The following is a 25,491-nucleotide window of genomic DNA, read 5'->3' on the forward strand; positions in this document are numbered from 1 at the left end:
GTTTGCTGTTAAATCCCTGATGTGTTAAACCTCACAGTGCAAGTCTGGCAGCATTCGGGCTTCGACTCTCAAAATAACAGTGTTTACTCAAATCTAAATGTCAAGATAAACTTATCTCAGAATATGCATTCATAAAGTTTAGCTCCTGTTTGAAAAAGTATGCTCTCATGGTACTGCAGCAGTTACTGATGCAGGTTATTAATAATTGGTTAATAATTGTTAGGTTATTCACTTAAAACAAATAATGGTTCAGTATTATATATTTTTTCCAGATTTAAAGTCTATTTTTTCTATTTTTGTTGTAACTATTTAAATTCAGTCATTTTCCTTCAGCTAAAACAAACCAACTACATTTCAGAAACAAATTTGTCAATCTGTACATGATAAAGTTCACTATCGGTCTCATTTTCATGAAAATCAATTAAAACGTAAAATTTGGCTCTGGTTTTACATTCCATTGTGTTATTTTTTTTAATGACAGCTCAAGCATTAATTTTCCTCTCTGGCCTCTATATCTGTGTCAATCAGCATTCTGCAGGTGAAAGGTGTCCTTCATGTGTGGATTTCATCAACTGGGAAGGCAGCATTTCAACCCTCTGTTCTTGACTGTGGCACAAACAGTGATGAGAAGCAGCTCTCTTCAGGAGGAACACAGTTTGTTAGTGAGCAGGAGACGACGACATACCCCGACCCAGCTGGAGGAAGGTGATGCCAAGTGCCCTTTAGTTGTGCTTCCTGGAATCTGAATATAAATAAATCCTGCTTCTTTATGTGACCCTGAAGCACACAAGTAGTATGGGTATATTTGTAGCAATAGCCCAAAAATACACTGTATGGCTCAAAATGCCAAAAATCATTATGATACCAAGTAAAGATCATGTTCCATGAAGATATTTTGTAAATTTCCCACTGTAAATATATCAAAACTTAATTTTTGGACAACTTTAAAGGTGATTTATTTCATCTCAATATTTAGATTTCTTTACACCCTCAGATGATGTATAAATCTCAATTTAAAAAAAAATGCACCCTTATCTTATGACCGGTTTTGTGGTCCAGGGTCACATTTAAAGGTTTATATGTACCTCTATCACAGTACCAAAATACATTATTTTTTTTTATTCTTATGAATTATTTTATTCAGCAATGGTGCAGTAATGATATTTATAATCTCATTAGAGGGAGAGGGAGAGGGAGAGAGAGAGAGAGATTTCTATTCTTTAAAGAATTCTTAAAAAAATGCAGATGTTTTCAGCATTGATAATCATAATATTGATCATGTTTCTTTATCACCAAATCAGCATATTAGAATGATTTCTAAAGGACCTGGAGTAAGGTTAACAGGAATAATTTACATGTTTAAAAATATTAAAATAAAGTTATATTAAATTGTAGTAATATTCCACAATATGACAGTTTTACTGTACTCTGATTACATAAATGCAGCCTTGGTGAGCATAAGAGACTTCAAATAAAAATCTTGAAAGTTAGCGTATATTAAGAGGAAACTTGACACACGTAGCAGTGCACTAGCTCTCGGTTTCTATTGCATACAGAAGTATGTCTGATACACAGCACCACTGGTCGCTCTCAGACACATAACTGGGCACTGATCCCGGCTGCAGTCACAGAGTTGAGCGGGCAGAGCGTGACCTGCCACAGCTGCTGGGAAAAATACACAAAAACTCAACGGTAAAAGAGGAACCAAAAGTTTTCTATAGGCCCGATTTGCCAACTCACACAGAGAGGCCAAGCAAAAGAGCTGGATGAGCAACACAGAGCAGAAGACACAGAGGAAATCTTCATCACATAAAAGGAAATATATTTAAAAAAAAAAACTAAAACACGCTCATACCGAAGAGCTGCTCCGTCATCGGCAGAGCCATTTACACAGCGCAGTTTGTCATGTACAGAACCATTCAGATTAACACACCGTGTGGTCTTTTTTAGTTTGCAGACCTCTTCCTCAAACAACTGCACAGAATAAAAATTGTATTTCTGAATCAACATTAATACTCTCAAACGACACAATTCTGAACTCATTTTTATCCCGAACCCCTTAATCTTACATCAAATAAAAATGTTGACCATTTACAAACACATTTTACTACATGATTGGTAAAAATAAACTGTTTACAAAGTTGCCAAAATGCAAGGGATGTGCATAGGTCTTTTTTTCCCTCTCCTGGTCACCGGCTCCACCTGTTTGAATGTGTTCATCCAGACGAATGGAATGTTTTCTGCTGCGGGTGATGGTCTGAACACAGCTAACACTGACAGCATGGACGCTCGTGAATGTTCACATGCATGAGATCTCATTCAAATCTCTAAAACATTTATGTGTGTCTTTAGAGAGACAGTATCCACTGGTAGAGGAGGGTGAAATGGGAAAAACAAACCAAACAAAGGAAAAGGGTTGAAAGCTGAATGGCAGGGTTGTGCTAAAGCAGCTGGGCTCTGCCGCATGGATAATGTGGGATTATGTATAATGGCTGAGTTAATGGACGGCTGGACAGATGAAAGCTGTGAGGACACTTTCAGTCTGGTACTAACAGAAATATGGGCAGACAAACTACTAAAATATTCCTTTCAGGAAAATGCGTCATGTAGGATACTGTCTCTTTAAATCAAACGTCTACAAAATGTTGCCTCCTAGCTAAATAGACATGACAATATTTAGTCATTTATTTTATTGATTTTTTTTCATTAATACAACACTACGTCTAGGTAGTCTGTGAGGGGCCAAGACTGGGCTCACTGCAGGTACATCGATCTTGCTGTTAAACGTCAGAAGTGGGCTTCTGTTTGCATCATGGGAAAGTTGCAAGTGTTTTTTTCTTCTTCTTCTTGCAGAGATGCACCACAAAGTATGAGGTTATGAAGGGTATAAGGTTACAGGTCGATGGGTTTGCTGTTTTAATAGACCCAGGACACTGGAACCCACTGGGCCGTGGTGCAAACCAGGTCTATGGCTTCCTCCAGGAGCCGAATAGTCTCGTCAATCTCATTATTAATGATGGTTTGGTCAAAATAGTGTGCATATGTCTTCTGGAGGATCTCGGACTCCTTCTGCAGCCTCTGTAATGACTCGTCCTGCAGCACAAATGAAGAAGAGTAAGTAAAAGTGAAGATGAGAGGGAAAAAAGGGCCTTTTGAAAGGATAATGGATGAATTCTGATAACGTGCCCATGTAAGAAAAGTTCAGTTATGATCCTTAAGATATAAATGGAGAATGGGAGAGTTGGGAAGGATGGTACTAGTGTATATATCCAATATCATTCAGAAGTTTGAGGTCGGTAAGATTTTTTCACCAAGCCTACATTTCTTTAATAATAAAAGATAATATTACTTCAGTCTTCAGAATCACACGATCCTTCAGAAATCAATGTCTAAAACTGTTGTGCTGCTTAATATTTTTGTGGAAACATTTTTTCATATATATATTTGTTTTTGTAAAATTGGAAAACAAGTGTTTTTCCTGTGAATTTTGCTAAAATTTTAATGCATTCTTGTAAAAAAAAAAAAAGGTGATTTCTTAACAAATATATAACATTAAATAAAAAAATGTTTAAATTAAAAAGTCATTTTTTTTTTATTCTTACTGACCCCAAACTTTTCAACGGTAATAAGTAGTAAGATGTGGATCAGGGTTTTCTTAAAAACAGCCATCTGTCCAATTGACCTTAGTTATAAAGGTCATAAACGAAATGTGGACTTGTTTGGGAAGAGCTTTGTAGGCACTAGGATCTAGTTGACTTCCTGTCATACTCACAGGCAGCTTCCTGCACCATCTGGGAAGCTGAGCGTGATGTGAGGAAAGTTAGAAGAAATTATAAAACATGCCAAATAAGGTGCATGCAACAAGAAAGAAAGAAAAAGCAAGCGGCTAAAGAGAGATGTAGCTGAATGAAAGAAGGTAGAGAAGTCAGGTGTTGTTCTGTCAGTGAGCTGACACTGAGAACTCCTGATCTCACCTCGTTCATGCCGGGAGTGATGGTTGGTGCAGCAATGAAAACCACATAGGGAGCAAATTCAGCTGTCCGTAAAACCTTCAGTGCCTGAGAACATTTCAACACAAGACTGAGTTATTGCACTACATCATATCTCCCCATCATATGTGTCTTAATATAACTGAGATATGGTATTAAATTATGATTAAGATGCAATACAATTTGTCAGTTTTCTTTTAGTACAATATCACAGTTTTGAATAATTTCACTTGGATCTGATCATGTTGTTACTTTCCCAATGCAACTTTTAACTTGAAAATTATTCTAAATGCTTGTCTAGTTCTTTTTTCCCCTAATTGATATTGTCTTAACATCACTTTTGTCTTTTGTAATGTCCCTATCACTAACAATAACATGTTCTTTAAAAACTTAAGGGTAATGACATTATTTATGGTATGCAAATAACACTAAAATAAATTGAATTTGATTTCATAAAGTTTTGTTGGATTAGATGATTTATATCAATCCAAACACTCCATCTTGTTTGATAATATCCAATATAGTTTAAATATCTAAACTACTATCAAGTTGACACTGTAAGCTATATCCTAATTCCTCACTAAGTAATAGCTTACCTTGACCTTAGGTCTTTATTTCCATCTTATTAAGTCTCATCTTAACAGTTTTATTTGCATACACAATAAAGCAATAGCAAAATGTAAAAGTTTCATCAAAGAAATAAAGTTTCAGCAGTCTTCTTTTCTCCTGAATAAATGCAGAGGGCAGTTAAAGGTTGACCTGTGGCTCTACGTCCAGTATGGCTACGAGTCCCTGCTCATGGATCTTGCGTATTGTCTCCAACCGCGTGCCGTACATCGCGTCCTCGTGGCTGCCGTACTCCAGGTAATCGTTGTTGGAGATGTCCTGCATCATTTGGTCGTGGGATACAAAGAAATAATTCTTGCCGTTCTCTTCATCTTTCTTTGGAGATCTGGTTGTGTCTTTTGGGACAGAAATGAGTTTGAGTTTGAGTTGAGCAGCAACCAATCGGTTGAGCAATCATGTGGACTGTTAGAAACAGTGATTTGGGAATGTTTCTTACGTGGAATGGGATAAGCAAATCTGTCTGGGTGTTTGGTGATGAGTGTGTTCTTGATGTGTCTTCGGCCAACACCGTGAGCACCTGCCAGTCGACGACAAACCACACTTGTAAGAGATGTGCTTCATGCCAACTAATAAAGGTAAGATGTGGGTTTAAACCAAGATCTACATACATACCTAGTAAAACTAATGTTTTCCTCTTGAATGCTGGCAACTTCACTACTTCCTCATATGTGACCAGATCTAGTTGATCAAACACTAAAAAAAAAAAACGAACACAAGATTATTATTTAATAGTAGGGAGGGATTGATCTTAAATTTCAAAAACGGTTTGCTGTTGTCATTAGACTACAAAAAAAGTGTTTGAACATAAAAAAACAAATGTGGACTCTTACAAAGGAAAGGGGGATGTTTTTGGATAATTTGTGTTGTGGCTGCTTATGTAATGCTACAGGCCTGATGGGGGATTTAATACTGTGTCTGACTGACATTCAATCTCCACCGCAGCAGTGTGTTCAAATGCAGCGCAGAAGCTGAGCTGAGAAAACACATCCCAGCCGCTCACACTTGGCATTTCTGCATATTCAAACTTGTCGCCAATGTCAAACATGGAGATATTTTGGATGCACAATTCCCCTATTTTTACATTACCATTGCCATCATCTCATGCACAGTTAATCTTTAAAAACAATATGACTTTAATAACACTTAACACTGTACATTAAATTTACTTAATGTTTGATTTAACCGTTCTGTGTTTTTAGGGGTCTGTAAGATTTGTTAAAATGTTTTTGAAGGAAGTCTTAGATTTACCAAGTCTGCATTTATTTGTATAAAAATACAGTAAAACAGTAACATGTTTAAAATGACTGCTTTCTATTTTAATATAATCTAAAATTGTATTTATTCCTTTGATGGCAAACCTGAATTTCTAGCAGCCACTACTTCAGAAATCATTCTAATCTATCTTAAAGGCCTCCTAACTTTTAAACAGAAGTATATTTATCCAACATAATTTATAGTGAATGTGCAAAGGAGAATTAAGAAGATGATTATCAATTAGATTTCAGTCATCACACAAGGCCTTGATTGTTGCATGCATGGACTACTTCTATAGTGCTTTTTGCAGTTTTATTTGAATTTTTTAATCGCTATAAGTTGAAACAGACACCAGTTATTTTTCACATTTAGATACTATCACTAGTAATGCTAGCATAAAAATGAGAAACAGATGGGCTAAAACTATGATTCCTCAGAAATACGATTGCACTAAAGGACAAAGTATCATTTATTGCTTATGTGAACTTCCACAAAGCTATATCACTAAGGCTTTTCTACCACGGTGTTTCGGTTGCATGATGAGTAAAACTGGCTGCAGTGTGCATGCGGGGCGTGTTGGGGGAGACAGCATTGGTGTGTGCAGGAGACAGTGGTTGACTTGGTATTTGGAAACGTGAGCCATCTGTCTCATTTCCATGTGAAAAGTGATTCAAGCACTCATCTATCTCTCTCAATAAATGCCTTAAATGATTCATGCACCTCTTTCACATGACCTTGAGTATGCAGCTCTATATACGTAGGATATTTAATGGATTTGCACACAGAGAAGCCTCATGTTGTGCTGTGGATCAGTGGATATAGGTGCACAGGGTTCAGAGAATACAGACTTAAAAATAAACTAAAAACACAAAGCACAACACAACAAAGTAAACCACGAATACCATACAAACATTCAAACACACACTTAAAAAAAGATCTTTGTTCTGTTGATTGAGAAAAATGACGGTTGCTAATAGGCAATGATGGTTTAAAAAAAAAATCACCACAGCAAGGGCACTGAGTGAGACAGAGACAGACAGAGAAAGAGAGAATTAAGCACAGAGGCTGTATGGCACAGCAACACAGTTACTTACATGCACAGAGGCCATTGGTAGATAGACAGCATGTAAAATGGACAGGGGAGAGGGTCATTGAGTTATGGCTCAGTTAACAGAACATCAGTAAACAAACACAACAACAAGCACACCCAAAGCTGTGATGCTCGAAGCACAGAGACATGATGGCCATCCGTGAGCTCGGGCTGCTCTGGATGGGCCGCTTTCAGAGCATGCGAGACGTCGCTGCTCTAACAATGAAACATGCCTCTGACATTCACAGCAATGCACTTGCATTATCAAAACTGGAATCTGAAAGCAGCCATTAAACTGTGGAATTAAGTATTAAGTATTATAATTTGTGGTCACAGTATGAGTAATGTTCTATAACAGCAATGCTATACATCATGACATGTGTGGATGTGTATATATACATTACATAATCATGTGGTAATGCCTATTCTTAGATAATCCAGTGAATTAAAAACTTGGCAGATGAAAGCTACATAATATTATTGTTTTTATTTATTTATTTTTTCAGTCACACAAGCCAACAGATCATATTATTCTTAACAAATGATAATGATAGTCATGTCTACCACAGTATAAACAAAGCAAAATGTCTACTGGCTGACACATTTCTACCATCGCTCTGCCTCTGTATCATTACAGCTCTCCTTGCTATACGGTTACTAGATGCTTTCTTAGAGGGACAGTTCAAGTGTCCACCATCAAACCCACCTCCTTCAGGATTCATGCATGTATACATTAAAGTTCCAAAATTTGGGCTCTAATTAATTTGAACAAAAATGCAGAACAAATAATGTGAAATATTAAAATGTATAAGAATTGTTCATTACATTAATGTATTTTAAAATAAAATTAATTCCTGTGATGGCAAAGCTGAATTTTCAGCAGCTATTACTCAACTCTTCAGTTTAACATGCAACATCTGTTAGAAATCGTCCTATTATACTGATTTGGTGCTCAAGAAACAAACATAGGATCAATGTTGAAAACAGTTGTGCTGCTTAATTTTGTGGAAACCATGAAACTACTACTACTAAAAAAAAATATCTATCTATCTGTCTGTCTGTCTGTCTGTCTATCTATCTACATCCTCTTTCTTTAGAAAATTCCAACAAAATTAGTTTTCTTTTAGCGGGTATCATGTACAATTATATTTTGACATACTTAGAAATAACAAAAATAAAGGAATGGGAAGACAGGGAAAAAAGAAAAAACAAGTCATGGTGGTGGGGTTAGAGTTAATGGTGGATCATAACGATTAGATTCCTTTATAAAAAGAAAGTTCAAAAACAGCATTTTTTTGAAATAGAAATAATTTGTAACACTGTAAGTTTCTTCACTGTCAATATTGATTATTTTAAAGTAGCCTTGCTATATAAAAGCATTAATTTCTAAAAAAAAAAAAAAAAAACCTACTGATCCCAAACTTTTTTTCTGTTTAATGTTCATCTGCCAGGTAAATATTGTAAGTTCAATCATGCCAAAAAGCAATAAAAAAAATCTCTCTGCATGATATTTATGCTTCCTTCATGTATGTAGCATGAACTGTGCATTATGAGAAAAACAAGCAGCGTGAACAAACCTGTCTGAGACCAAATAAAAAACATTACCTTGTAGGTTTTTAATGATACAATGAAAAGTGGATTGAGAAGATGTGTGTCAACGCTGAAAAAACCATTTTGTTTACTTAAATGGGGTGTCATCTCATTTATCATCAGTAAAATATGGAGTGCCACAAGGATCCGTCCTAGGTCCCCTTCTATTTTCAATATACATGTTGCCCCTTGGTAATATTATTAGAAAATACGGAATTAGCTTCCACTGTTATGCTGATGATACTCAGCTATATATCTCAACGAGACCAGATGAAACTTCCCAATTATCTAAGCTAACAGAGTGTGTTAAAAATGTAAAAGATTGGATGACAAATAATTTTCTCCAATTAAATTCGGATAAGACAGAGATATTAATTATTGGACCAAAAAACACCACACAGAATCTTGTAGATTACAATCTGCAACTAGACGGATGTACTGTTACTTCCTCTACAGTCAGAAATCTGGGTGTTATATTAGACGGCAATTTGTCTTTTGAAAATCATATTTCCAATGTTACAAAAACTGCATTCTTCCATCTTAGAAACATTGCCAAGCTACGAAACATGTTATCTGTTTCTGATGCAGAAAAGCTAGTTCTTGCATTTATGACCTCTAGACTGGACTATTGTAATGCACTTCTAGGTGGTTGTCCTGCTTCTTCAATAAACAAGCTACAGGTAGTCCAAAATGCAGCAGCTAGAGTCCTTACCAGGTCAAGAAAATATGATCATATTACCCCAATTTTACAGTCTCTGCACTGGCTACCTATTAAGTTCCGTATCAGTTACAAATTAGCATTACTTACCTATAAGGCCCTAAATGGTTTAGCTCCTGTGTACCTAACTAGCCTTCTACCACGCTACAACCCATCACGCACCCTAAGGTCACAAAACGCTGGACTTTTGGTAGTTCCTAGGATAGCAAAGTCCACTAAAGGAGGTAGGGCTTTTTCACATTTGGCTCCCAAACTCTGGAATAGCCTTCCTGATAATGTTCGGGGTTCAGACACAGTCTCTCTGTTTAAATCTAGATTAAAAACGCATCTCTTTCGCCAAGCATTCGAATAATGTATCTCTTAAATTGTGAGTGTAGTTGCATCTGCATTTTTATTCTTTAGCTTGGGTTAAACTAATTTTACTTTGTTGGATCAGCAGCTATGCTAATGATGTCTCTATTTGTTTCTATGTTTTGCCACAGGATTTACATCCCGTGGTAACTAGGATTTACACAAGCTCCAGTCTGGATCCAGAACACCTGAGAAGAGATGATGCTGACCCTCAGAGGACCCCAGATGATGCTAACCTTGAATCAACAAACAGAACTAACAATTATTGCTACATGTGTGACTGCATCATATAATTACTATTAATTAATAATATTGATAGTTCATCATCTAGCTGACTACTTCTTGTATTATTATTATTATTTTTATTTTTCTAAAATCCTGTCAAACGTGCACAAACTACTAGCTACTACTAAATATTGTAGAAACATAATTTTCTGTAAAGTTGCTTTGTAACGATTTGTATTGTAAAAAGCGCTATACAAATAAACTTGAATTGAATTGAATTGAAAAAATTTAAATTACTAGGATGGAACAGAGTAAAGGGAGGGGCTAAAAGGACATCAAAATTGTAAACACATTGAGCTAAGCCACAACTGACCCCCTTGTGCTTTCACACATAACTGAGAGAAGCACTTTTACACACCTCTTGAAATATAGGTCTGGTGCTATGTTGTTGTTTTATTGCCTTGCAAAGATGAAATTCTCCTTGTGAAAGACAAGTCCTTACCAACTGCTTCCTATTGGAAAAATTCCTATTTTCCTTCCTAACCTGATCTGAACCTGCACATTATAGCTGTAAAAGCCCAAAGCACAACTGTTACAATGCTCCTTGCCTTAGACAAACCCCACAAAATCAAAACAGTTTCAGACAATTAAATAATCCTGGAGGAATTTGTATGAGACCTGAAAAAAGGCTGTAATACCCCAAAGAGTCCCACTGGCTGAGTGAGCTCAAATCAGACTCAGTAAAGTGGGGCACTGGGCTCTGGAGGGATTATTGTCTGATCTGCACTCCCCGCCGCTGATGGCTGAGGGAGCTGTGCTCAACACAACACAGCCTATTTGATCATCTAAGTGATTGGGTGCTCAGAGAACACCATGATTCCAGCGGCCCAGATCAGATCAGACCTACCGTTGGGCCTCCTTAGGCCAGAACCATTTGATGCAAGTAGGAAAATGCAGATTTAAATGCTTGGCCAACATATTTTTGAAACATTGTTAACTAAACATTAAAACAACTTTAACTTTCTCAGTATAACTGTGTTCAAACCAACTGCCATGACACTAGTAGACTAACTTAATCGCATAAGACAACAGCTGAATCTATGCCACAAAGAATTAAGGCAAAAGGGGGTCCAACTCAATACTAGAAAATGCACCAGTGAGTGCAGTTTCGACAGGGAACAGTAATGAAATAATATCAAAAATATTTCAAAAATGTACTTTGCCATTAGTACAATGATAAATCAAAGCTAATCATTAAATTTCACCAAAACAAACGGCAACACTACAAATTCTATGCATGCACCACCACTAAATTGGGGATTTGTTTTTTTTTTAAGATGACTGACACTTACGCTTACCAAGACTGCATTTATTTGATCAAAAATACAGTAAAAAAATAAATAAATAAACAAAATACTGTGAAATATTATAATTTAAAATTACTCTTTTCTGTTTTAATATATTCTAAAACACCATTTATTCCTGTGATGTCAAAAATTCTAATATGCTGATTTGGTGCTCAAGAAACATTTCTTAATATTATAGTTTTTTCTACAGACCTTAATATGATTACTTTATAAAAAGGAAGCTAAAAAACAGCATTTATTTGCAATAGAAATATTTCTATTGTAAAATTTTTTCAGTCACTTTTGATTTATTGAATGGGCTTTTCTTTATCAAAAAATAAATAAAATCTTACTGACCTCCAACTTTTGAATGGTAGTGTACCTGCATTATAAACTTCCTTCAGAAACACTGCATTATACAACAATGCAGAATCAAGGTTGTGTAGCTAGAAAAGTTTGAATTGACATACTTGAACTGAATGAGTTTCTGGCTTTATGATTCAGTGGAGTCACAGTCACTGTGTCTACAGTCGGAACTAACAAATCCACCTTTTGGGAAGCTCACCTTTAAACTATTCCACACCACTGGGGAGATCTTGACAAGAAGGAACGACGGCGTTGTTTAACATCCTGTGTGTTCGAAGGTAGTAACCTGATCCTGAGCCTAAATGACTCGCTTATATAAGATGTTAAAAGAGGTGGGGTTCACCATGCTTCTAACGAGATCATGTAATTGCCATCTTTCATAGTGTCAGGATCGATTTATATAGAGGTCGTAAAATCTGCATCCAGTCAAAGTATATCTGAAAACAGGAGGAGTACATCTGACAGCACATACACAGGTGCATCTCCAGTGAAGGTTGTGTGTTGGTTTAGACCTGGAGCCACGATGAACTTCATCCATGACATTTATGAGTTACCCATAGTAAAGACATGTTTTCTCTCCCATGGTCCTTTACCAGCAACCATACACTCTGACAGAAAACATGGGTGTCTGACTTATGGTCTTTGGATTCCCCATGAGAACACACACATAAACACACTTGTTGCATAGTAGTATATATATGCAGGTGTGCTCATCAGTGATAACAACCCAGGTTTCCACTGTGGCTGGCTTTAATGAGCCCCTTTGGTAATTGAAACAAAATGAAAGACTCTTAAGGGACTGTTTGGTCAGGGAACAGCAGGCAGAATCAGACATACAGCTACTCGGCTATGTATTGGCACAAGTCACCCTACTATTTGTGGAAATGCTGCAGTCAGGACCTCAGGTTATTTGAGCCAGACAGCACAGGGCCATGTTACCTGCCCATACCTACCACTAGACACACAGAGACACTCCCTACAGCCTCTAAACTACAGTTTGAATCATTCAATGAAGACGCTTCTAACAACATCTGCTGACAACCATCCCATGAGGGTAAAGTCTGCTGTCGCTGAAAAGCAGGAACTAATATAAACATAATACTAATGATAGACTGTCACTGATGTAAAAAAGACATACATGCATTCTTCCTGACAGTGTTCCACCTGGTCTGAGGTAGCAATGGCCATCAACAACAGTGTTCTCTCGTGCTTCTGATCATATGAGTATCTGACAACAGTAATGATGTATTAAAAACAAACAAACAAACAAACAAACAGTCAATTCTAGCATTTGATCATCTACAAAGAGATTAATTTACCAGGTCATTCCATAAAGTGGATATCATATGAGCCTCTTTTTTATTACTTTATTTTTTTCTTTGATATGTTTGTCAGTAAGGGACTAATCTAAATATGCCAACCCTGTAAATAATATTTTTGTATAGTAAACAAATCCTAATTAAAAAATAGATACCGTATTTATTAATTCAAATACCAGCAGTGTGTACAATTCTCTTGTTTCAAGTGTGTCATTTTAAGAGTGTAATTTCAATTTACAATACTTGTAATAAATGTTAAATTAAATAGGAAAAACTGTTGGGTTTGGAGGTTGGGGTTGGTAAGTTTGTTTTTAAAGGTTTTGATGCTCGTAAGTCTCTTTTATTTGATTAAATTAGAATTTTATTGTAATTGTGAAATATTATAACAATTTTCTATTTTAATATATATATATATATATATATATATATATATATATATATATATATATAAACAATACATCTTTTAGGAAAATTCAAAAGAAATTTTTATATATATATATATATATATATATATATATATATAAATCTCTTCTAACATAACATAGTATTTTGCCAAATACAAGTTTTTTTTTTTTTTTTATCTTACTGACCCCAAACTTCAGAATATACTGCAAACATAAACCATAAGCTAAATAAATTAATATATAATTTATATTAAAACAATATATGTATGTTATATACTGTACAATTTTTATAATAAAATGTATTTATTTTGATTAATGGCACAATGCAACATTTGCATAATGTATCTGGTAGAATGCATAAAATCTTATTACATTTTTATAAGATCCTATGCATTCTATCAGATTAATGTTGAATAATGTATTGATTTATATTGTATATCAATTTACTTCTAAGTAGAACAGGCAGTCATTTTAAGAATGACCCTATTGTGTTTTAAGGGAGCAAAGTTCTTAAAAGTGAATGTTTATCATTAATCAACACTTGTTTACATCTCCCTGAGAGCTGCTATTTTTTGTGATGTCATACGTTCACATCAGTGTTAGAAGCCTATTCTTAGATCTCCAATAAGGAAAGCTGATTGACCAAAACCTGTATGAAGAGAGAGGGAAGGTGCAGAAAGCCCATCGGAAACTCTACCTGCATTGTGCTTTGCTAGGTATTTGTCTTTGTACTGCTTTTTTTTCTTGCCAAACCAGGTACAGCTTGCCTGCTGTTCTTGCTTGGTTTTCTCCATGGCTATACAGGCCACCCGCCTAGAACAAAACAAACAAAAGAAACAAATAGATGAACATGTGGTTAGTGTGCTGCATATCTGTTAGCCTTGATTATAGCACATCTCTGAGTACTTTTAAATCATATTGTGAGCGACTTGCACTGTACTGTACTTCAACCTCAGCAGCAGCCAATCACAGTCTTCTGGTTTTCAACATACAAACAAAAGAAATGACTGAAGTGGTCATTCTGCTCTAGGAAAGAACCTAACTCACCACTCCTGAAGTTCAGGTGAGGGAATCAGTCCTGCTGTGCCATTCTTGGTGTTTTCCAGTTTTCCTTGCCACCAATTATGGTCATCTTTGTTGATAATCTGGATTATGTCACCCACTCTGAAGCGAATCCCTGCCTCTTTACAGGGGATGAGGTCATCCTTCACCGGATCATACTCGAACTGTGCCCGTACATAGATCTGAGAAAAGACATAAGTCGAAGTCAGAAAAACCCTACAGTGGCACAGACACAGCACAGGAAAGGAAGTCAGGGTACAAGAGGAGGTTAAGGTGCAACTGGAGGTCAAGGTACAAGTGGAGATCAGGTTTCAGTTGAGATGATAGGCATGCTTGGCTAAAGCTGCAGGGAATGAAAACTGAGCATGCTGGCAAACTGATGATGCATGCAAGTATGTATGAGAGTGGGTTACGAGTCCTTGCTGGACATTTAGTGCAGTTGAGTACTGAACTGCAGTCTGAGGGTAGAGTGGTGTGTGACTCCTGGATTAAAAATAAATGAAACTGAATTGACTGAAAGGGGCCTTTAAGTACAAACATTGCAAAAATCGAGCTTAATGTTATATTTTCACATTGGTGAGTCCTTGCTACATTTGGACTTGCATGGTTACACAACAGTTTTTCAGAGAAGTAGATTGGGCTTATTCTTTAAAATCTTACCTTTATGGAAAATGTATCCTTGATTGGAGGTCTGGAGATCTAGGGCATGAGAGTATTACAAACATCATGCAATATCATGGCACTGTGGCGGCATTAATACGTCACTGTTATTGGGGTTGGTGAGAGGAAGAATGCAGCTACACAAGCTAACGTTCCGAAAAGTTATGGGTTGATAAAATGGAACAAAGCAGGGTGTAGATATCAGTCATATATATATATATATATATATATATATATATATATATATATATATCACTCTGTTCTCATCACTTGGAACATAGCAGATCATTTCCAGCACTCAGTGATGCACTTCAGCCAACACAGATGGACCCGTGCTGGCAGATGGCGCCCTCTGCTGAATGTATGTCTCCCTTTCTACTTCTCATCCTATTAGGACACAATGCTTAAAGGCAAGGACTAGAGATTAGAAGAACAAATTGTGATGGGCTTTCTGATTCCACATGTTCTCAGCTTTTTTGATTTGCAGGGTAATCTAGATGGGATGTGAGAGGAAACACACACCACTCTGTAGCCCAGGGCAAGTAGAAGAGCATGAGACTGCATGGGGTTAGGATAAGACAGACACACCAATCTAACATGTCCCTTTTTTATCTAAGATAAAAGCTAACAGGGTCTGAATAATAGTTGCCTTGGAGTTGATATGATTTCTAAAAAGTTGGTTCAAATGGGTATTTTTAAGAAAACTTATTTTTAAGTTTTTTTCATATCTTTAGTGTTACCTATTGTTTGTGAGAATGCTCATCGCAACAAAGAATTGAACTTAAATATGAATAAAACATTTAATTAATAAAATAAGTTATTTAATAAACATTTATTTTTAAATGGAATAAAGGTAAAATGCAGTAAAAATAGTTAAAAATAGTTTAATTCAAATTTCAAAGCATGTTCTTGATATTTTCTCAACTGGTTCAACCGTAGAATTTTATCTGTAAAAATAAAAATTAATGTTAAAATGATAATCCCCCTAAAATTTATGTAAGCTTTTAAAAAAAAGCATAAATAATAACTTTGCATTTACAGTCTTGTTGTTGAGTAAGTGCAATGCAATAACACTAAACCAAGTCTGTCTGTAGAGCAGCTAATGGTGAATGGTGTTAGTACGAAAACTGATAGAGAAAGCAGGATGTTAATAGCGGTAAATCACTAACTTGTTCATTCAATCTCAAGCACAAAAGCAGTGTGGAAAAGCGCTAGTCAATAGAGGGTGCTAAGACTGATGGATGCTCTATTCACCTGGCGTCCTTTTGGCTGGATGGTTGACGGCAAGTCCTGTAAAGCAAAGCCCAGCAGTGAAAGAGAGACTGACCATTTACAGAGGAAAAACAGGAGTCATGAAACAATTAAATAACAATTAATAACGATAACAATGAAAAGAAATATGCATTCAACAAAACATTACAAAAAAATCTGGTTAAAACAACTGGGAGCAATGCTAACTCCACAAAGGAGAACCACAAAAGTTACTTCATTCTGTGTGTATACATGTGTTAAAAGAGAAGATTGGCTGTTGAGGGTAAATCTCAGAACAGCAACACACAAGAAAGCAAGGAGCAAGCAAGCAGCTTCAGCACCACACTCCATTCAAGCATGTTCATAAGGTGGAGACTAACCCCCTCTATGAAGAACACCAAGTGGGTCCCACTGGGTCTATAGCAGGGGTGGGCGATATTAGCAAATGTATTTTCAAATTTTGGATGGTCAAAATATATATTCACATAGTTTACTTAAATTTGACAGAAAAAAGAATTATGCAAACAAGTATAAAAGCAGGAAAAGGCAACAAAAGCAGCTTACTGTAGATTTACTTTTTTGCAAGAATATTTCAAAGATATAATTTAATAAATATTTATGAATTATTATAGTGTATTACAGTACTTACTGTAATTGTATATTTATATACAATCTGAATATTTTAATAAATATTTTAAATAAATACTTATTTTATTAAAAAAAAAAATTCTGCTTAGAATATTTATAAGAATATATCCATATATCTAAATAAATAAATTCCACTTACCAAAACTTTTTGCAGACTTAACTAGTAGGAAACTTTGACAGCATAAAAGTAACTTAAAGGGACAGGGCTTTAGCGGAGTCCCATTCTCGACCACATAGTACCCAACACATTAGTCAAAACTGATATTATTTGATTTTTCATACTGATTTATCATGTCAACTTCTTTATCGCCCAACCCTAGTTCAAATGCAGTGCTAAAGGAGATCTCACTGCATTTTGTTAAAAGTATGCAGGCTTTTTATTTATGCTAGGAATCCTTTGCATGCCTCCACTGAGTTTCATTGTGCTTGCTGTCAGCCACAATACATCACTGCTAACACAAAGGAATTAAAAAGTATAATAGTAGATCCCATGTCCACTGTACAGTGTTCCTGGGACCACATCCTGTATTCAGAGTGAGAGAGCTACAGCAGCACAGAGCACACCAATTTGTGAACTGAGATAACGGAAACTATGTTCAATGGATGTTAGCTGCTGTCTTGTTTAGTCTTTGCATTTGTATTTATTGAGATCAAAATATTCTAGTGAAATAAATAAAAACAAACTGGAAAAAACAAAACCATAAAACTGGACATTACACAAACGTAATAACATTCGGTGGAAATTAACAGGGTATGACTGCAAGAACTGGGTAAAATAATCACAAACAATATTAGGAGATTGTTGGGGTGGGAAGCGGGTTGTTATTTGAAGTTGCCTGGGATCCTTACCAAGATAGAACTGTTAATGCTGGAATAGCCATTAGCAGGGGACTGTCTGGAGGTGGAGGGGGATTCTTTCTGTAATAAGATATAAAGGTCAGCGAAACAGCAGAGCAAACTAACACTAGCTAACACTGCTGTGCGAAATTGGGGACATCATGTAAGGAAACCAAAAGATTTGCTTGCGATTAAAGTTATTAAATAGACATTTTAAAAGCATGGTAATGTTACAGATACCAAAACAAAAATGTTTTGATCACCAGACTGCATTGTAGCTTCCCACCAGAAGGGGGAGCCAACGGAATGTACACATCTTCCTTGAGAGATTTACTGAAATCTGACCACTTTAATTTCAACATCCTCTCAGTCGTGTGATATGGCAGGGGACCGTTATGAAAATTTGATTCCTGTAACCAGCATGGTACAGACTCGCTTTTAAATTGCGAATAATGTTGCAACACCTTCTGTGAACATTCTCACATTGTACATCTAGACTTCCCTCAAAACAGGTGATATGTAAGCTAGAGTTCCGATATCTTGGTTGTGAAACTGGTGTGCGTTAGTGTCTGAGCCAGGCCTTTAGGTCTGGCAGGATGGAGGCTTTTTGGGGAGAAAAGCATTAACACGCAGCCATCAGGCAGGCAGTTAGTCACACAAGAATCCATGGCAATCAAACCCCACCACAAAAGGCCATGACAGGCCGGGGAGGCAAACCACAGCACTGCAGAGAGAGGAAACTGGCAGAGACAGGGCAGAGGACAGTGCAAAGGCCATGAAGTCCATTACCTCACAGGACGATTGCTGTGTACGGTAGCTTGGGACAATCTTAAAGGTGATGCTGCCTCTCATTTCCCGCTGTCAACAGAATAACAAAAGGCAAATTATTAAAAAGGGCATTTTTACTGGATTATGTCTATATATCCTCATATCGCTCTATTTATTTCAAGGAATAATGGAAAAAGTAGACAATAAAACACAAATGGGAACAGAATGGAAAAAGTAGACTGTTAATCTGCATTGTGATAAATGTCTGTGGCCATTTTTAAAATGAAATCAATGGTTATTTTAGAGGAGTCTTTGTTTATTTTATTTAACTGTAATCAGGTAGCTGCTCTGTAACGCTTATGTCTCACATTACACCCATTACACTTTACAGTTGGTACAGTTAGTGCACTTTACTGGCTGTGGTCTGTAATTCTGGACATTTTGCTGGATACCTCAATGAAAGTCTAAAAATCATAATTCAAACAACTTGAAGGTGATTAAATGGTAACAAAATCGTAACTTTTTTCAGCTGAAAATACACAAGGTCCTACTCACAAGCATCTTCTGAAGCTGCTCCACCGTTTGGTTTGCTACACTTATGCCGTTGATCTCCCGGATCTCGTCTCCAACATGCAAAGTTCCTTTTTTTGTTACAAAAAAAACAACATTTTAAATGTATTAATACACATCACTAGTCTTACAACCTTCATAAATTGAAAACTTGACAACATTAACAGCACGAGGTTTAACATAGGTTTTCCTGCTTGCATACATGTAGGAGATAGTTGTGTGTGTGTGGCATGTGGGTAAAGGAGATTTTGCAATTTGACCATCACGGGTGACAGCAAAAGCCCTCAATCCTGCCACATGTTAATATGGGTCAAGGGGTTTGTGAAGATTAATGGGTTGGATCTCTTTCCTATTAATTCATCATATGTTTATGGAGATGTACAGGAAAGATGGAAGGCTAGTGGATCTCAGTATAGCAGTGTTGGGGGAAGTTTTGAAGAAAAAACCATCTGGTGCATGTACCTTGTCTGTGGATCATTCCTCCATGCATTATTCTTGCCACGATGCAATGGTTCAAGTCGTTCATTTTCAACGTGATACCCTGAAACAGTGCCCACAAACTTGTTTAAAACCACAGTGGTGAGAATGAAGCTTTCAGGAAGTTTGACTCAGGAAGTTTGACTAACAAGTGGATATAAAATGTAACCACAGTGAGAGCTTAATCAACACCCATCGTCAGATCAGGTGTGCCAAGTGTGACTGACAACACAGGATATTCGATGTGCACACTTTGAAGGTGGACCACTAGAAACTATTGTAATGTTGATGCTATGCAGTCTTTAGGCTTATATATGTGTGTGTACATGTACAGGAAATGTGTGAACTCATACCATCGGTTCATCTGTGTTTTTCTGGAACTGAACCAGGCGCACTCGTGTAACATTCTCTATGTCCATGTCTCCGTTTGTGCTCTCAGGTGAGTCTCCGTTGAGATATGGTGATGTGGGGGGTGGGGTGACCCTCAGTGCCTCGTCACTGTATACCTCATGTGCCACAACATCATGAGTCTGAAGTAAGGCCTGAAAAAGAGTGATTAAGAGTGAGATACAGTTTCACACAAGCACATAATATAAAAAACACATTACACTTATCACCTTAGCAATCACAGAACAATGAGCCTAGATAACCAATCTAGGCTGTGCAAATACCGCTTATTTATGCTGCGGTGCTCGGGGAGCAGTTGGGGATTCGGTGCCTTGCTCAAGGGAACCTCAGTCGTGGTATTGCCGGCCCGAGACGCAAACCCACAACCTTAGGGTTAGGAGTCAAACTCTCTAACCATAAGAAACATTTTTTTTATTGTTATCATTGTTGAAAACAGTTGTGGTGCTTAATATCTTAATTAACGCATAATGCATTATAAAAAAAACATATACTACGGGGGCCGTTGAATGATTGAATCTGATTGGCTGATGAACGTTCAGAGGTGTGCGATTATTTTCTGGGAAACGCAGGGCGAACGCAGTTCCAGGTACCTCTCTTGACCACATTACAGATCCATATCACTTCACATAGTAAACTGTACGCAGTTTGCACAAAAAGGTGTTGTCAGCGATTTTATCACTTACCCTATATAGTGTAGCAACTTAAAGGCTACACATGACATTTCTCACTAGTTATGAGACAGCGCTGTTTAGAGACGCAAAGAGGTAAAGTTAGCCTAATTCACACAAGCTCTCTCTCTCTCTCTCTCTCTCTGTGTGTCTCTGTCTCTCTCACTCTCTTTCTAATAACTTAATTAATAATTGCATTAGATTAGATTAGAGATGCGGAAGAAATATCTCTACTCACAATAGCGATTTAAGTACAAAAACCGGATGAATCCCTTTAAATATATAATTTGATCGATGTCTTGAGGTGTGGTAACCGTAGTATAAGCGGAATAATTGATAAATAGTAATAATAATAACAACTTTTCTTTTTCTCTCAAACAGCCATAAGATCAGATATCAGATCAGATGAATGTGCAATACGACACATTTGCTTTGAACAATTTTTATTGTAATAAAAGGAAACTCAAATAACACTCAACATCTAACCACACACAAGCTGTAGTAAGATACTGTGCAGATCCCGCTCCCTAAGGTCACAAAATGCTGGACTTTTGGTTGTACCTAGGATAGCAAAGTCCACTAAAAGAGGTAGAGCTTTTTCAACATCTCTTTGGCCAAGCATTCAAATAATGCATCTCATAATTTTGGATTAAAAATCAAACGTAATCGACTTCAGTAACATTAGGTAATTTTTTGTCTTCAGCTCATCTCATACTAATACTGTATCTTGTGTGCAATTATGAGAGTGTGAGAAAAGCATCAAGGACAATGTCATGCTGGATTTTAACAGCTAGTACCTGCTGGTACCTCCCTCCTCTCTGTATCCCCCCACTCTTGACCTGACATTCAGAGTTAGTTAGGCTGACATCACCCCAGTCTTGTTTTCTAATGCATGAGCTCCTTTTTAACCCCTTCCCTCTTTATCTCTCTCAGTTCTGTCGTAAATCCCCAGTTCAAGTGGAAGTAAAAATCATGTAAAAAAGCCCCCAAATAAGTCCCTTACATTATGGATCATGCCAGAGGCAATTAATTTCACTCAGTTCCATGCAACATTTGACTCCCACACTTTAAAGAACCGGATTTTCCTATTTTTAATCTTACGAACGATTCTCATCCTCACTATCACCTCTTTATTTGAAAGATCAAGGTTTTTACTCCTCGTTATACAACCCCTGAAAATAAAATACTAAATAAAGTGTGGAAACTTTAATCAACTAAGCCTCTAGATGAACCTTACTGACAAACAGTCAGTTCAGAGCGAAGGGCAAACTCTCTGCTTCATCTGTCATGAGGTTGTGTGTCCCACTGATAAGAACACAGAAATAATGTTCTCAATACAGATGACTAACAAACATCTCATTGATTACAGAAGAGGATTGCAGAAAAGCAATGCAAAGTCTGAGATGGTGAAACAACGAGACGCTGACAACGTCCTGAATAAACAGATCCAACACAAAGCCTCATAAAGAAGTACAAGTCCTTTAATTAAGCTCTCCAAGATAGTTTTGCTGACAGAAAGCTTGAAGTTTATTTTATTTTATTTTATTCATTTATTTATTTTTTTAAATTAGAGTGTCATTACTGTCATTTTTAGTTAGTTTATTATGTTGTTGCTGAATGAAAGAATAAAAAAAACACACACTTTGAATGTTAGTGTATTTCCAACAGTATACTAAAAGTTAGGGTGGGGATCAATAAGATGGTGAAAAGGGGGTAACTGTACCTCAATGTAACCAGAGTTAAAGTAAAACAAATGACTAAACTGGCTATTGGCTACTATTTTATCAAATAGCCAACACAAGTGATGCCAGCATAAAAAAGATGTTTCAGAGGAAAAAAACAAGGTATAACATTTTGATTAAATATTACAAGGAATGACATGTACAAATGAAGTACATTAAGAAAGTAAATAGGGTTTACTAAGAGCTTAACAACAGAACTAGCACTGTGCTGCTGAGACTCACCATGAAATGGGGCTGGGTTAGAATCCGTCTCAGTTCTTTAGCGTCTGCATTCTCCGGGTAGCATGAAATCTCCTCCAGTACCTACAGACAGACAGTCATCAGGCTTTTCCTCAGGCTGTCATCTCTACAGTGTTTAATTCTTGATGTAAGTAAAGATATTGCTTTTTAATCTCGTACACTGCAACACGACTTTGAGCTGGACTGCTGAGACCCCACACATCATATATCAGAAGACACACACGCGCAAACATTTCTGGCATGACCCTTAAGACCCCATGTGACCAATCAGCACTGCTGTCTGGGCTCATTTGGCCCTTTCATTGGCGGGGTGGGACGGGTCAGGTGGGAGGGGGTGATTTGGCACAGTACTGCAGATATGTCACAACTCCCGCTGAATGCTGCTGAGCGCCGGATCCTGGACGTCTTTTGAACCACACTAATCATCTCTAATGAGCTCTAATCAATGGTCAAACCCACCTGGCAGCCCCTCACTGCCAGTCAAAATCACTAAATGTAAAGCTCAGACATTTACAAGAATCCTAGGAATTTCCGCATGTTCTAAAAAAGTGGTAAAAAATAAAATAAGTGGACATAAGATTGGAAAAATGTCTGCAGCTTACATATTCCAGATGTTTCAAAGCCGTGCTCGACTCGTCTTCAGTGGAGGTCTTAGCATGAGAGACACACACAGGAAAGTTTTACAACAATTGATACATGTAGTCTGTGTAAGCAGCAGCAGAGTCGAAGGCTGAGTTTTTAGAGTTAGACACTATGCCACCTCTGCAAGTTTCAGTCTCTCAGGGAAAAGAGTGAGAGGAGATTGGTTAGTTTCCACCCCACTGGCTCTAAGCAATACAAAGAGGATAATCCTTAAGCATTTCACCATTGCCAGTGATCACAAGCAAGAGGCCAAGGAGGGTTATTTGAGAGCACAGCTCTTTAATCACCAGCAGGCCTGAGTTTCTTTTTGATGTGCAATACTAAAGGAAATGGTTGAGCTTTATAGGTTGTGTGACTTGTGACTGAGACAGACTTGTTTTGGAGGGGTCAGGGCCAAGAGGACCACTGAGGGAGTTTGAGACCAGAAGCTAGTATTGAGACTAGTTTGAATCAAACTATTTTTAACTTAAAGTATGCAGATGGTTTGAACTATTCAAAATAACATTACTTTCACCTCTTTATGGGAACTTAGCACATTTGTTCACTCAAGCGTATCTGAAGCACCAAGTTAGGATTTGCTGACGTATTCAAAATACTCAGAATGCTTCTGTTGACGCAGCTGCTATAAAATAAGTCATTATCAGTTTTGATTCACTAACTTGAAGTTAATGTGAAACAACAACTTCAAGAAAAAATTGACTGACTTGTGGAGGATTAATCTCTTCTAGAAACTGCAGTTTAATATCGCTTTTCAAATCGTGATGGAATGAAAGTAATTTTGGTTGCATTCAAAACTGAATGCAAGCTTGCAGATTGAGGAGCGGTGGGATTTACAGACTATATGGAGAAATCTGACATGCGTAACCAGAGAACATGTTGTTGGTTCTATCAGAAGTTCGAGTTTTTTTTTATAAATTAGGTCCTCATATTTAAAAAAATATATATATTTAAAAATACATGAATCGTTTAGATTGCTACATCAGAAATTCTAGATCAATGTCTTTTAAATCTTTAGAGCCAGCAAGGAATTTTGTTTAAATGCTTGTAAAGTTACTGGAAATTAGGATTAATGAAAAGTTTGTGCCTATATTTTCATGTATTGTTAAAAACAAAACAGAACCATTAGCATAGTATTCACTGTCTATTTGTGTTATTAGTGAGAATTTGAATTGGTCTCTGTGCAAATGAGAGAGAGAGAGAGAGGAAAATGCTTCGGCCAACAAGCACACAGACAGTCACGCATCAAACATACAGAACGATAAGCTCACCAAGCTAAATGCATTTTCTTATGCTAAATGCATAAATGCATTGTCGTGTCAGTCTGTGCTCTCAATGATAATCTGCCACACTTGCGTATGAAAGGCGATAAAAGAGCTGCTTTGTCCAACACCACACAGTTATAGTTATTCTATATTTTTTCTAATCTACTCAGTAGGTGAAAGAAAACAAACACATTCACTGTTAATGTGGCTTCCTAACTGCAGCTGGTTGAAATGCATTCTAATTTACCAGGAAAAAAACAGGCATGTGTTCACACAAGCAACAGACCACTAGGGATCTGTAAATGTCACGTAAATCATACACTGAGCTTAAAATTCATAGAGGCACTGAGTACAAAACAGACCTTTGTTTGAGGCTTTCTGTTAAACTATACACAATTACTAATAATTGTTTTTTAAAATTAAAATTCTACAAAACAAAAAAGATATGAAAAGAGATGGTATTGGGTAAAAAAAAAAAAGACAAACTAATGACCATAAATAAATACCTCAAAGTAAAATGACTACAACTGATTTGCTATTTGAAATTTGTGGGACCATCATCTGTAAAATACTTTGTTTAAAATTTACAAAGCAAAACATAATGTGTTTGTTTTTTGTGCATGTAATTAGCTTTCAGACATGAAAATTTAGTGCAGTTCCTCTTTTACAGACGACTAAATCTTAAAAAAAAATTGTGTGCACTAAACTACTGTACAGTCACAAAGCAGAAGTGAAAAACCAATGCAGTGAGGAAATTTTGTTTCTAGAAAAGCAAAGGAGTATGACATGCAGTGAGTCTTTTCTGAACATCCTGAAAAGGTGTATTAAAATGCAAACACAGACTAGACAGAATAGTAGTTAAAAATAACAACATACACAAAACATTCCATTCATCATATTTAAGTATTTAAAATGTCATTTCTGAATTAACACATCACATACATAAGTAAAGGCAAACCTTCTAAACATGGTTCCAT

General features: G+C 36.6%; 1 protein-coding gene across 14 annotated transcripts in view; it reads right to left on the reverse strand.

The window, feature by feature from the left end:
• Positions 1-1,801: 1,801 nt before the first annotated feature.
• Positions 1,802-25,491, reverse strand: part of caska (calcium/calmodulin-dependent serine protein kinase a) — a 206,193-nt gene continuing 182,503 nt past the window's right edge. For 2 of the 14 annotated variants that reach the window (XM_059500229.1, XM_059500227.1), the window contains 16 exons: positions 23,213-23,260; positions 22,593-22,673; positions 19,906-20,094; positions 19,538-19,616; positions 19,061-19,146; positions 18,527-18,595; positions 17,750-17,818; positions 16,256-16,291; positions 15,002-15,040; positions 14,327-14,523; positions 13,977-14,092; positions 5,229-5,309; positions 5,053-5,133; positions 4,749-4,951; positions 3,975-4,058; positions 1,802-3,093 (listed from right to left, as the gene is read on the reverse strand). In XM_059500229.1, coding sequence (XP_059356212.1) covers positions 2,917-3,093; positions 3,975-4,058; positions 4,749-4,951; positions 5,053-5,133; positions 5,229-5,309; positions 13,977-14,092; positions 14,327-14,523; positions 15,002-15,040; positions 16,256-16,291; positions 17,750-17,818; positions 18,527-18,595; positions 19,061-19,146; positions 19,538-19,616; positions 19,906-20,094; positions 22,593-22,673; positions 23,213-23,260 — 1,635 coding nt within the window. In that variant the 3' untranslated portion in view covers positions 1,802-2,916. The remainder of the gene's footprint in view (positions 3,094-3,974; positions 4,059-4,748; positions 4,952-5,052; positions 5,134-5,228; positions 5,310-13,976; positions 14,093-14,326; positions 14,524-15,001; positions 15,041-16,255; positions 16,292-17,749; positions 17,819-18,526; positions 18,596-19,060; positions 19,147-19,537; positions 19,617-19,905; positions 20,095-22,592; positions 22,674-23,212; positions 23,261-25,491) is intronic. The other 12 variants (XM_059500232.1, XM_059500231.1, XM_059500236.1 and 9 more) reach the window with 10 other exon arrangements.

This window comes from Carassius carassius, chromosome 19 (genome assembly GCF_963082965.1).
Source record: "Carassius carassius chromosome 19, fCarCar2.1, whole genome shotgun sequence".
Lineage (NCBI taxonomy): Eukaryota > Metazoa > Chordata > Actinopteri > Cypriniformes > Cyprinidae > Carassius > Carassius carassius.